At 44.9% G+C, this 12,983-nt stretch overlaps 1 protein-coding gene across 4 annotated transcripts in view; it reads right to left on the bottom strand.

Annotated features, from left to right (window-relative positions):
* Window positions 1–12,983, bottom strand: part of SLIT2 (slit guidance ligand 2) — a 739,121-nt gene that overhangs the window by 19,682 nt on the left and 706,456 nt on the right. For all 4 annotated transcript variants that reach the window (XM_078678412.1, XM_078678410.1, XM_078678411.1 and 1 more), the window contains one exon: window positions 3,336–3,624. In XM_078678412.1, coding sequence (XP_078534538.1) covers window positions 3,336–3,624 — 289 coding nt within the window. The remainder of the gene's footprint in view (window positions 1–3,335; window positions 3,625–12,983) is intronic.

Consider the following 12,983-nt stretch of genomic DNA (forward strand, 5'->3'; position numbering starts at 1 on the left):
CGTCAAAGATGCGATATGCAGCCAAAGCAGTTCATCAGTTCCGGGGACGCCTTTGAAGAATGTGACGGCCTGTGCCAAGGATGTGTCGTGCATCAGAGGAGGTGCCGATGAGACTGCGATGAGATGTGGGTCTTTGCGACAGGGTGATCCATTGAGCAGCGGCAGGTCTCTGCTCTAGCTGGCACAGAGCAGCAGATGAGAGGCTTCAGTTCCGACTGGATCTACAGAGGCTAGCAGAGCACCTTAGGCCTACTTCCAAGGGTCCAGGACTTGGGTGGCGCCACTTGGCAGGGTGACTCACAGATGGCAGAGTCCATGTGCAGAGTTGTTGGAAGCCTGTTATGTCTGTAAGGATTCTGATAAGGAGGCCAGCCATCTTGCCCTTGGAGTCACTCTGGGGTTCTTGGTTTAAGAGATGTGGGTCTAGTCCTTCTCAAAAAGGCAGGAGGGCAGCAGGCCAGTACAACAGGGCAGCAGTTCCTTCAGTCCAGCAGAGTAGCTGTCCTTTCAGCAGCACAACAGTCCTTCTTCCTGGCAGAGTATCTATAGGTCCAGAAGTGTACTGAAGAGTTGGTGTCTGAGGTCCAGTGTACCTTTGAAACGGGGATAAGGTTCTAGAGGCATAATATACACAAAACAGAAGCAGAGCTGCACCACATACATAATGAAGAGACAATGTGTTACAATAGAATATCAAACAGTTTGACAAAATCAACTTCTGGCTAGATCCAGTTGTAGTTCTTCACTTTATTGTAGATTCATAAAAACATCAGCCAATTCGTTTCGTCCAGTAAAAACTTGGACTTCTTCAGGGTGCGGTAATTAGATGCATTAATGGTCGATGACATTAAAGCACCAGGCAAATAGTCCTTGGAAAAGTTACTTCAAGGATCATATCTGTATGTAAATAACAAGGGTCGTAAATAATTTCACAATGACCAGGTCGGCGGAAGCCTCTAATATTTCAAAGATATATGAGTCCCTGCAGATAATATGGTCCTATGGGATGCGCAAGTCGTGTTCCATAACCTTTCTTCTCAGTTTGCTCCTTCTACCCTAAACCATTAAGTGGGGTATTGACAAGAGCTTGATTGAAAGCTTGTCACGTTTTTGGTTCATTTCATTTCGGGCCGTGCCCTCTGCTTTGTGCACCAGAATTTTCCTCTTTTTTATGAACCACAGTATCGCTTCATCCCTGGAGGACACTTTGTCCAACATAGATTTGACTATTCAACTACGAGGAATCTATCTATCTTCTGTTCCATATCCAGCAAGATTTTCCACAAGGTTTTATTCTAATACACATGGCTTCCTGATGAAGGCACCCAGCCGAAACGTGCGTAGGACACAGATTCCCATTAGCCATGTTGAATTATGACAGCCATTTGTATTTATAACATGATCATTTTATCTTTTGATAATTTGAATCTTTTGAACATAATGATGCCAAATAGCAGCAATGTGATTGTCAGAACCAATGACTGATATCAAAAGATGTAATTGTTTTATTCAACTGTTTTGTATTTACTGTTTTCAATATATATTTATGAATCTAAAACAAATAATAACAATATTTTTGATATTACTGTACTGGATTGCATGTAAAAGGTTTTTCTTACCAGGTCAAATGGCAGTTTAAAACTGCACACACAGGCTGCAATGGCAGGCCTGAGACAAGTTCAAAAGGGTTACTTAAGTGGGTGGCACAGTGCTGCATGCCCAGTAGTGGTATTTAATTTACTGGCCTTGGGAATATGCAGTGCCATCTTACAAGAGACTTATAAGTAAATGAAATATGGTATTTGGTTATAACCCAATTTACCATGTTTTAAGGAAAGAGCACAAGCACTTTAGCAATAGTTAGCAGTGGTAAAGTGTGCAGAGTCCTAAGGCCAGCAAAAACAAAGTCAGCAAAACCGAAGTTCTGAAGGTAAAATGTTAGGTGGAAACCCATGCCAAGGATGCCAGGTCAAACAGTGGTGTTGTGCTAACCTAGTCAGGTCAGCTTTCCAGACTAATTTCAATTTTTAAAATCCAATGATTGGCGGTATGTAGTATGATTACATTCAAAAGCATTACAGATTTGGCCCTTAAACTCACAAACAAGCAAACCTGGATCATCTTCTTTCAAATTAGTTATGAGAAGATAATGTTGTACACTTTCACGAGCCCATTGGTCATTAAAGTGCATTACCAATGAGGCATAAGGAGAAACTTAATTAAAGAATACAAATGTATTCCTTGGAAGCGAATTGTTTGCCTACCTCTAAAAGAATTCGGGAGAAAGACAGGTGATGAGAAGTGGAGAGTCTGAGCACGTGGCAGGACATTCGAAGAAGATGTTAAGTGCCTACTCATACCTCTCCAATTGTCCACTGAGCTCATTCCCACACGCTGACTTCAAGTTCCGTCTAATTCCTTCCAAGTTGTTTTCTAGTGGGTTAGAAATATTGTCCTGTGAGTCGTCTGAGATTTCACAGATGAAACCTTGATTCTCACAGGCTCTGAACTATGCTATGGCTGTAGGAAAAAATGGATTGAGACATTGGTACAAGGTTATCCTACAGTGACGTCCTACACAATATTCTTTATAATATCCTTTATATCATATAGAACCTAATCACACATCTAAAAGCTTGGATCAGAGAAGTGATTAAAATTGGCACTAAAAGTGGTTTGTTTGTATTTTGTGTGCAAATGTCTGTTTATGGCAAATCACAAGTAAAAAACACGTCTTGTGTGATACTGGCAGGAGTCTGTCTGAAGCAGAAAATAGCTCTCAGCAAGACATTTCCTGCTCATATCTTCTTACGTGTAGACCTATAAGGGGGCCTTTGAGTTGCTGGGTTTGCGTAGCTAGAACTGGCCAGGACAGTTTTGCATAAAGAGCTCCACCCTTTGCCTCAAGCACGAGACATCACAAGGTGGAAGGATGGTGTTGTACATTGAAGAATGACATATGGGATTATCCTATAAAGTGTTACACTGGGACTTCTAAATGAAGGCAATATAATTTGGCATCTATAACACCCAAAAGTTCCTGAATATAAAAAGTTACTCATTGACCAATAATTCAGAACCATTATCTCATTATAAAAGAGGGGTATGACATTTTTGTGCTCTACACCTAAAACAACAGGATTTGCTTTCTAAAATACATCAATGGGTATCAATAAAGTCAGCTACAATACATTGGAAACTAAATGAACAAGAAAATTAGGTAAAAAGGTAAAACAATGCGGCCACTGATAAAAAAAAGTAGTGTGCAAATGTAATATAGCAATGGTTCAACAGACCCAAAAGAACAGTAAAGTAAATAAAATGGTCAGACATACTTATTTCCAAGACAAGGATCGTTGGTTTGCTGATCACACAGGGGTCCTGTCCAGCCTCCTTCACATTCACAGGAGAAGCCTGACTGGCTTGTGGCGTGACACGAACCATGCACACAAACCCTTTTGTGGCATGGCTCACATCCTGGAATAATGCCTGCTTGAAGGGACAATCTCCTGAAGTCCTGAAGCTCAGTGTTAATGTAGAGGTTGCGGATGCAGCCATGAAAGCTGGTGCCATTCTGGCCTGGAGACTGACGCAGAGCTGCAACGTTATTCTTAACAGGCATGCCTGGAAGAAAGGTATGTTTCTTAGATTGTGTTTACAAGTGAAGAGAACAGCACAGGGCTACAACACTTGCAATAAGGTAGTACAACAGACTCGAGAGCTACTGCTGCTGATGAACAGGTCATGTGTTGCCACTCAATCGCTTGCGGAGAGTGGCCCTACGGTAGCCCAGAAGGGTCTTGTAAGGCATCCTTGAACTGAAAAGGCTGGAAACAAATTAGGCACTAAACCCCGCTTTGTGCTGAAATCCTAGTGTTTTTATGGAATATATGACGAAATTCCGCAAACTTTTATCCCGCACACCATGACTCCGCATTTATTACAACGCATGAGTCATTAGTCCGCAGTACCATCACTCCGCAATCTATTACCCCGCATATAACTTTACCACGCATGCCTTTACAACGCAAAAGCATGTGTGGTGAAGTTATAAACTTAGTAAATGTACTTACCATATATATATATATATATATATATATATATATATATACACACTTAATAATGCATATTTATATAAATATATATATATATCTTTTAAATTTAAATTTGTTTATACATATTTTTATATATATATATATATATATATATATATATATATATATATATATATATATATAATATATTAATTTAGATAACTTTTTTCACCCTAAAATCTAATCCCACCCAAGTCCCTTAAAACACCACAGCACCCCAAAATACAAAGCCACCCTTACTCCTTAAAATACCCCAGCACCCTTAAACACTAACCCATCCTGACCCTAGAAATACCCCTGTACCCCAAACCTATCCCTGAACCCTAAATTACCCCTGTACCCTAAAAATACCTCTGTACCCCAAAACCTAAACCTACCCCTGAACCCTAAAATACCCCTGTACCCCAAAACCCAAACCTACCCCTGAACCCTAAAATACCCCTGTACCCCAAAACCCAAACCTCTCCCTCAACCATAAAAATACCCTTGTACCCCAAAACTCAAACCTATCCCTCAACCCTAAAAATACCCCTGTACCCCAAAACCCAAACCTACCCCTGAACCCTAAAATACCCCTGTACCCCAAAACCCAAACCTACCCCTGAACCCTAAAATACCCCTGTACCCCAAAACCCAAACCTACCCCTCAACCCTAAAAATACCCCTGTACCCCAAAACCAAACCTACCCCTGACCCCTAAAATACCCCTGTACCCCAAAACCCAAACCTACCCCTCAACCCTAAAAATACCCCTGTACCCCAAAACCCAAACCTACCCCTGAACCCTAAAATACCCCTGTACCCCAAAACCCAAACCTACCCCTGAACCCTAAAATACCCCTGTACCCCAAAACCCAAACCTACCCCTGAACCCTAAAATACCCCTGTACCCCAAATCCCATACCTACCCCTGAACCCTAAAATACCCCTGTACCCCATAACCCAAAACCCACCCTGAACCCTAATAAAACCCCCTACATCCCAAAACCTAAACCTACCCCCTTAACCCTAAAAATAACCAAGCACCCCAAAACCAACCTTATAATCTAAAAATACCATACTCTAAAAATACAATGTGCACCCCATAAACCAAAACCACCCTTACAATACCCCTGAACCCCTAAAACATATACCCTGAACCCCTAAAACATATACCCCAACACCCCCAAACTAAAACCATGTACTTACCTTAAACTTAAATATTAAAAACATATACTTTTACCATTCATGCTTTTACAACGAATTTCGTTGTAAAAGCATGCTTGATAAAAGCATATTAGATATAATGGTATGCGTTTTAAAAGTATTGCGGAGTAATGGTACTATCGTTGTGATGGTATGCGGAGTGAAGGTATGCGGAAAGAAAGTTTCGTTGTAAAGGTGTTTTACCGTCTTTATGCAGTGTTGTTGCTGGAAATTTGCTTTTCTTTGTTCTCTAATGGAGAACGTTTTCTCACGTGCTCAATTTTTGTAGGATCTGTATCCCAAAGCATTGCTGGTTTCAGTGTCACATCCAGATGAGGGCATCTACTCACACCTGAGGCACGAACAGAACACTTGGAGGAAAACAACTTTCAATTTGTCAGACCCATTAATGGATGGCAGGATTACTGGTGGCATGCAAATCTACAATAGACTCTTGCAAAAATCATACAAGTCTTTGGCTGAATATAATTGTCTGTCTTTTGGTTGATTTAAGCACATGGTGAAATCCTTATAACTTATACCTCCCAGCTCTTGCACATAACATGTATACAAATTACTTTGCCAGCCTAAAACTCAATAATTAAAACCTAGCCACATTGTCCTTTCTGCTTCTCCTAAAAGATGATGCCAGTGTTTCCATTACACCCAGGATTGCTTTCGTGCAACAACAATCCGCTAAGGATTTTTCCTCTTTATATGTGTGCTACAGCAGACGCAGAGCAACGCAAGGCAGCGACCTGCGCTGCATTGCTTTACTCCAGATTTACCATGAACCGCAGGACCACACAAGGTGGCCTTGTGTTACTTGGTACATTTCAGTATAGGTTTTGCATTGCACTGTGAAGATTACAGTAAGTAATTGGGCCATAATCACCTTATTTTTCTTCCTTGTCATGGTCCTTACTACATGAGGATATCTCAAGCAGTAGCAGAATCTTTAAACAATGTGAGACATCACTTAGTTTAATGGCATAATGTGGACTGTCAGCAAAGCAATTAAATCAACGCAAAAACTGCAGGAACAATCCACCTGGTAATATAGTACTTAGAGAGCTAATGGAAATGTCTGAAAAACCACTGCGTTAAAGATGTGCCCTGTAAGTAGCTATACCATGAGTTGCAGGGCTCTGCGTTGGATCCAACAAAAATACCACTTAAGAAAAAACATAAGCAGCTAATATGCTTTATAAATACCCAGCTTCAAATGAACATGGTGAAAAAGGACTGATTAAAAAGCGACATCTTTTTTACTGCGTGTTCACAGACCCTTAAAGCTGCCACTTGAAATAGCTTTACTCAAGAAATCAAGAATGGGACATGAAATACAGTCCAATACATTATTTGGATTGTACTGCCAGGAGAATTTAGAGGTCCCTATAGCTGTCACTGAACTAAAAACACATATTCACCTACTGTTAGTCACAGGAACTAGGGTTAGATCCATATGAAGTACCAGACAAAAAAGTTACCAAATATCTATGATTCACCATTATTATGATTGCATCATTCCCTTTTAAAATACAAATGGACATTTTCTTTGAACACAGACCAGCATCAAGGGCAAATAAAAGACTACAAAATAATACTCCAGGAGGAAATAACAAATTCTCCAAAGCTCACTGTGGCCGCCAGCATGATAGGTATCTTTTTCTAAACCATTAGCAGAAACTTACAGGGAACAGCAATGGTAGTGTAAGAAATGCGTTACTTACCTGTAACTGCAGTTATGCAGTATTAGTGTCTTTCATAGATTCACATGCCTGAATCATTCCCCGTCGTCGAGACGGGAGCCTCCGGTATATAAAAAAGTAATGTCCTAGAGACATACATAGAAAAAAATAGGCCTAAGGATCCCACCTTAGTGCCCTATCCGTGTCCTTTTGTAAAAAAGGACGTAAATAGAGTAGGCCCAAGGGTCCCACCTTAGTGGCCTATCTGTGTCCTTTTGTGAAAAGGACCAAAGTAAAGAAGCCAACCAATCAGCTACCACCTCCTTCTAGAACCTTCCTGTCAGGAGCCCAAGTCTCTCAGATTTTCTACCGCACGTTGTGCTAGGGAGTCTCCACCTGAGTTCTCCTCAGGATTTCTACTTCTTTCTCTTTAAAAACAAATTTTCAAACTTTATTAGATTTTCGTACGCACCAAGCTAGGTAGGCGTAAACTTGTTAGAGAGATAGGCGAGTCCTTCCAGGGGAGGCGGGAGGGTGCATGTGAATCTATGAAAGACACTAATACTGGATAACTACAGTTACAGGTAAGTAACGCATTTCTTATCCAGTATTTGGGTGTCTTTCATAGATTCACATGCCTGAATCAGAGTAGCAAGCAATATATTATGCACATTTTTGATGGAACATCATATATGAGTCTGTAGATAATACATATCATGCGACTGTAAACCACCAAAATGCATTGTCATGTAAATACAGTAAAAGAATGTGCATACCAGTAAAGGATGGAGGGATGTGGGAAGGCTCACCTCACTGGAATAGATGGCGAAGCACTGCTCGGCCCACTGCTGCATCCTTCATCAGCTCAGTATCCAGGCAGTAGTGCCCGGTGAAGGTATGCGGGGACTTCCAGGTCGCCGCTCTGCAGATGTCCAATACCGGCACTCCAGCAAACAGTGCCGCAGACGTGGACATGGCTCTTGTCGAATGAGCTTTGACTCTTGAGTCCAAGGGCCGTCCGGCCATGTCATGCCAAAAGGTGATCGCAGAGGAAATCCACCTTGAAATGCTTTGTTTTGATAAGGGCATGCCTTTCCATGGTCTACTAAAGGCAATAAAGAGTTGAGATGATTTTCGGAAGTGTTTTGTCTTGTCAATGTAGAACTTAAGACATCTCTTTAGATCCAAGGAATGTAGAGTTTTCTCGGCTACAGTGGTAGGATTTGGAAAAAATGACCTGAGTACCACTGGCTCGTTGAGGTGAAAGTCCGAGGGGACTTTCGGAATAAACCGAGGATTAGTTCGTAAAATGACTCTGTCCTCCCTGAACTGCATAAAAGGATCTTGAATTGGGAGAGCCTGCAGCTCACTGACCCTTCTGGCAGAAGTCAAAGCCAGGAGGAGGACCGTTTTCCATGAGAGAAATTTGATGTCCGCCCTATGGATGGGTTCAAAGGGGTGCTTCATTAATTGGTGAAGGACCACGTTGAGGTGCCACGACGGAGGGATCGGTCTTGGACGTGGGAAGGACCTGAAGAGACCTTTAAGGAACTGTTTTATAAGTCTGTTTGCCCACAAGGATGGTCCTGTAGAAGTCCTGGTGAGTGTCGAGATCGCCGCCAGATGCACTTTGACTGATGCGTGGGCAAGGCCAGATTGCGCCAGATGTAATAAGTATGGTAGCAGCTGCTGTGGAGTGATGTGGAAGGGATGTAAGCCTTCGGACGCACACCAAGAGCAAAACCGTTTCCATTTTAGTGAGTACGTTTTATTAGTGCTCTCCGCTCTAGCCTTTGCAAGGACATCTCTGCACTCCTGAGTGATGTTTAGGTGTCTGAATTCCCGGTATTCAGGAGCCAAGCTGACAATTTTAGAGAGTTCAGATTCGGGTGATGTACCTGTCCTTGAGACATTGTGAGCAGAGCTGGATGTTGGCGCAGGCGAATAGGTGGCTGGGCAGAGAGGCGGTGAAGGTCCGTGAACCAGTGCTGCCTCGGCCAGAATGGAGCGATCAGAATCAGAGTGCAGGGCTCCGACTTCATCTTCCTGAGAACCCTGGGTATTAGTGGAAATGGCGGAAAGGCGTACGCAAAGACGTTGCGCCATGCGATGGAAAATGCATTTCCGAGGGTTCCTGAGTGGTGATGCCTGCTTGCGAAGCTTGGGCATTTGGCGTTCTGTCTCGTGGCAAAAAGGTCGTTTTGCGGCGTCCCCCATTCCGCGAAGATGTGTTCCAGCACTTCCGTATCTAGCTCCCATTCGTGGGATGGAGACCCCTCTCTGCTCAGAGCGTCCGCCAAGACATTGTCCTTGCCCGGGACGTATTCCGCTTTCAGCGTTATCCCATGTTGCAGCAGCCAGTTCCAGACTCTTTGTGATTCTCGAGATAGTGAGAGCGATCGCGTCCCCCCCTGCTTGTTCAGGTAGTGCATCGTTGTGGTGTTGTCTGTCCGGACGAGCACTGGGGAGTTTCGAATGCGTGGTAGGAAAGCTTGTAGAGCTAGGAAGACCGCTCTTAACTCCAATAGGTTGATGTGGAGTTGGGTTTCCTGTTTTGTCCCCTTGCCATTGATCTGGAGTTCTTGGAGGACCGCTCCCCAGCCTGCTAGGGATGCGTCCGTTGTTATTACATGTGGCTCTGCGGGAAGCAGAAACGGTAGTCCCTGTACAGGTGTTTGAGCGATCTCCACCACTGTAAATGGTTGACCATAGTTCGAGAGACTCGAATGTGGTCCTCGAATGATCCTGTACTTTGTGTCCACTGGTTCGTTAGTTCCTCCTGGAGTGGGCGCATCTTGAGGCGGCAGTGGGGAATGAGCATGATACATGAGGACATCATGCCGAGGAGGGACTTGAAGGTGCGGACCGGTAAAGTCTTCCTTGAAGCCACTGATGTGGCCAGGGAGATGAGTTTTACTTTCCTTTCCTGAGAGGGGAAAGCCTTGACGCGTTCCGTATCTAGAGTTGCCCCAAGAAACGTAATGACTTTGTTGGGTTTCAGTGTCGACTTCTCGTGGTTGAGGGTCAAACCTAGACGTTGGAAAATATCCAGACAGGCGCTGGAGGATTTGGCTGCGTCGGTCGCAGATGGTGCCTTTACCAGCCAGTCGTCCAGGTATGGGAAGACCTGGTGTCCTTGTTGATGAAGGAAGGCTGCCACAGGGGAGAGGCATTTGGTAAATATCCGTGGAGCAGATTTGAGGCCAAACGGGAGAACACAGAATTGGTAGTGCTGCCCCGCTACAGCAAACCTGAGGTATTTCCTGTGACCTTTGAGGATAGGAATATGGTAGTAGGCGTCCTGCAGGTCCAGGGACGTCATGTAGTCCCCTTCCTCCAACAGTCCCAGGATCTCCTGGAGTGTCACCATACGAAACAATTGTTTCTTTAGGAACACGTTGAGTGCCCTTAGATCCAGGATTGGCCTCCACTTTTTCCCTTTTTTGTGGATCAGGAAGAAGTGGGAGTAAAAACCTTTCCCCTTGTGGGCAGGTGGAACCTTCTCTATCGCTCCCTTCCGCATCATGGAAGCGATTTCCTGAAGAACCAATCGTAGGTGCCTGTGGGACCTACTGGGAGGTGGCGTTGTCGGGGGAATTGTGACAAATTCCAGAGAATGTCCGAAATGAATGAGCTGTAACACCCACCGATCTGATGTTATCAATCTCCAATTTCAAGGAAGTGCGTGAGTTTTCCTCCAATTTTGAATAAGTTCGATGGTGGATGGATGGGCCATTGACACAAGTCATTGGCGGCCGCCAGCTGGTTTTTTCTGGTTCTTCCCTCTATAGTTAGACTTGCCGTAGGAAGTCTGACGTCCTTGTTGTTGTTGTCGCTGTTGGTATTGCGTTCTGTTCTGACTGTATGAATAGGAGGACCTGTTCTGATATGTGCCCCTATAAGAAGATTGTCCTCTGTTTTTGTTTCCACGAAAGGACTGGTTCCGGAATTGGAGTGTTCCAAGGGCTTTGGCAGTGTCCGTGTCCTTCTTGATAGTATTTAAGGCCTCATCTATCTTCTCCCCGAAGAGATGTTGGCCATCGTACGGCATATCAATAATTTTCGTCTGGACCTCCTGGCGAAAAGAGGTGGCCTTGAGCCAGCCTTGTCTTCTGAGTACAGCGGCACCTGCCAGTTGCCTGAACCCGGTTAGTGCGACATCCATTGCGCAGTCAATGAGTTCAGAGGCAGACGTCTGGCCTTCAAAGAGGAGTGATTGGGCTTCCTCTTTTACATCTCCTGGCAGGTGAGATAGGTAGGGCGCAATATCTGCCCAAAGCTGTCGGTTGTAGCGGCCCAGGAGCGCGCTGGAATTTGCCACCTTTACCGTCATGGCCGACGTAGTGGAAAAACGCTTGCCAATCGTGTCCAGTTTTCTTCCTTCCTTGTCAGGTGGTGCTAACAAAGGTGATGCTGGGTTACGAGAATTTTTCTGCGCCGTCTGGGTTACCACAGAATCTGCCTTGGGGTGACCTGTGAGGCATGCAGGCGCTGATGAGGTCGCCTTGTATTTCTTTTCAAGCCTGGGAACCACTACTGGGATTGAGGCTGGTGTTGGCATCAATAATTTTCCCTGCTTCCATATAAAGTCAATGATGGGAATTGACTTGGTTGTCTTTTTGGCTGGTTCCTTGAAGTCGTACAGGAAGCACTCAGTTTCCTGAGTTTCCATAGACATATGGAATCGCTTGGCTGCACGCTCTACAAGATTATGGAATCCACCAATGTCTGCGGGTGGTGATTCCGAAGACTGTGGTTCTGGGGAGGCCGGGGAAGAAGCGATATAGTCTTGATCTGCATCTGAGTCAGACTCATCTCCACGGACCTCGCCCTCTTCCTGGTCCCCTTCTTCGTCAGCAGACGAGTAAATTTCCTGCACTGGCTCTTGTTCTCTACTGAGCGCCAGTGGTGGCGGCTTGCGTCAGGCCAAAGGAGCGGGTGCTTGTACAGTAGTAGCAGGTAAAGGCGTAGATGACTGTTCCGGGAACCGCTGCTTATAATCTTGGATCAGAAATTGTAGGTCTGATACAATAGCTGCTGGTAAGCACACCATCGGTGTAACCTCTGTGCGGCCTTGAGTGTGAACTGAATGTTCCACATGTTCCACCTCCTCTATTTCTTCATCAGTGCTTTGGCACTTAACCACCAGGTCTGATGGACTTGTGGCTTGTGTGTACAGCTCCTCCTCCGACTCCTCGCCTTGTAATAGACAGGTTGGAGGCAGCTCTTGCACCTTACTGGGTGACGTCAGGTCTGGCGTAATTGGTTTCTTCGTAACCTGAATGATGACACGGGATGTCTGTGGCGGCAGGGTATCCATGGCATGAGAGAGTAACGCAGACTCTTTCCATTTTCCTGCAGTCGTTGTCGGAAGCGGCGCCGATGACGACGATGCTTTTCCAGAAACGTCGTCGACGGTGTCGTCGTCGAGATCACCTTCGTCGACGGCATTTTCCCCGTCGTCGACGTGTTCTTCGTCGACGGGACCATCGTCGTCGGCTTTGACTTCGACGTCGTCTTCTCCGTCGACGTCGACGATAAGATCTTCGTCGTCGATGGAGTAAATGGAATGGTCGACGACACTGGCATATTCGCCGTCGATGAAGACGTCGTCTTCGTCGTCGAGGAAGAGGTCGACGATGCTGTCGTCGTCGACACTGTCGTCGTCGACGTTGACGCAGTTTTTTGCGCTGAGGAGATACTCGACGTTGTCGTCATCAAGATCAGCGGCTGCTTCCTGACGATAGGAAGATCCTTGCCAGACACTGAGGTTTTGCCCTCTGAGGACTTCTTGAGAGTCTTCTTAGGAGGGGTGTCTGAGGGGCTAGGGGAAGTAACCCTTGGCCTCTTCAAGGAAAATTGTGAGGTACCAGACACACTCTCACCGTCTTCTGATACCAAGTCGTCTGTTCTGTCCTTCAGTCTGTTCAGCCACAGTAGCAGGCGTCCTTCTCTGTCTTTGAGGGTCTTGTTTGAGAAGGTCCTACATATTTTGCAGTCCTTGGCTAGATGG

Source organism: Lissotriton helveticus, chromosome 2_2, assembly GCF_964261635.1.
Source record: "Lissotriton helveticus chromosome 2_2, aLisHel1.1, whole genome shotgun sequence".
NCBI lineage: Eukaryota > Metazoa > Chordata > Amphibia > Caudata > Salamandridae > Lissotriton > Lissotriton helveticus.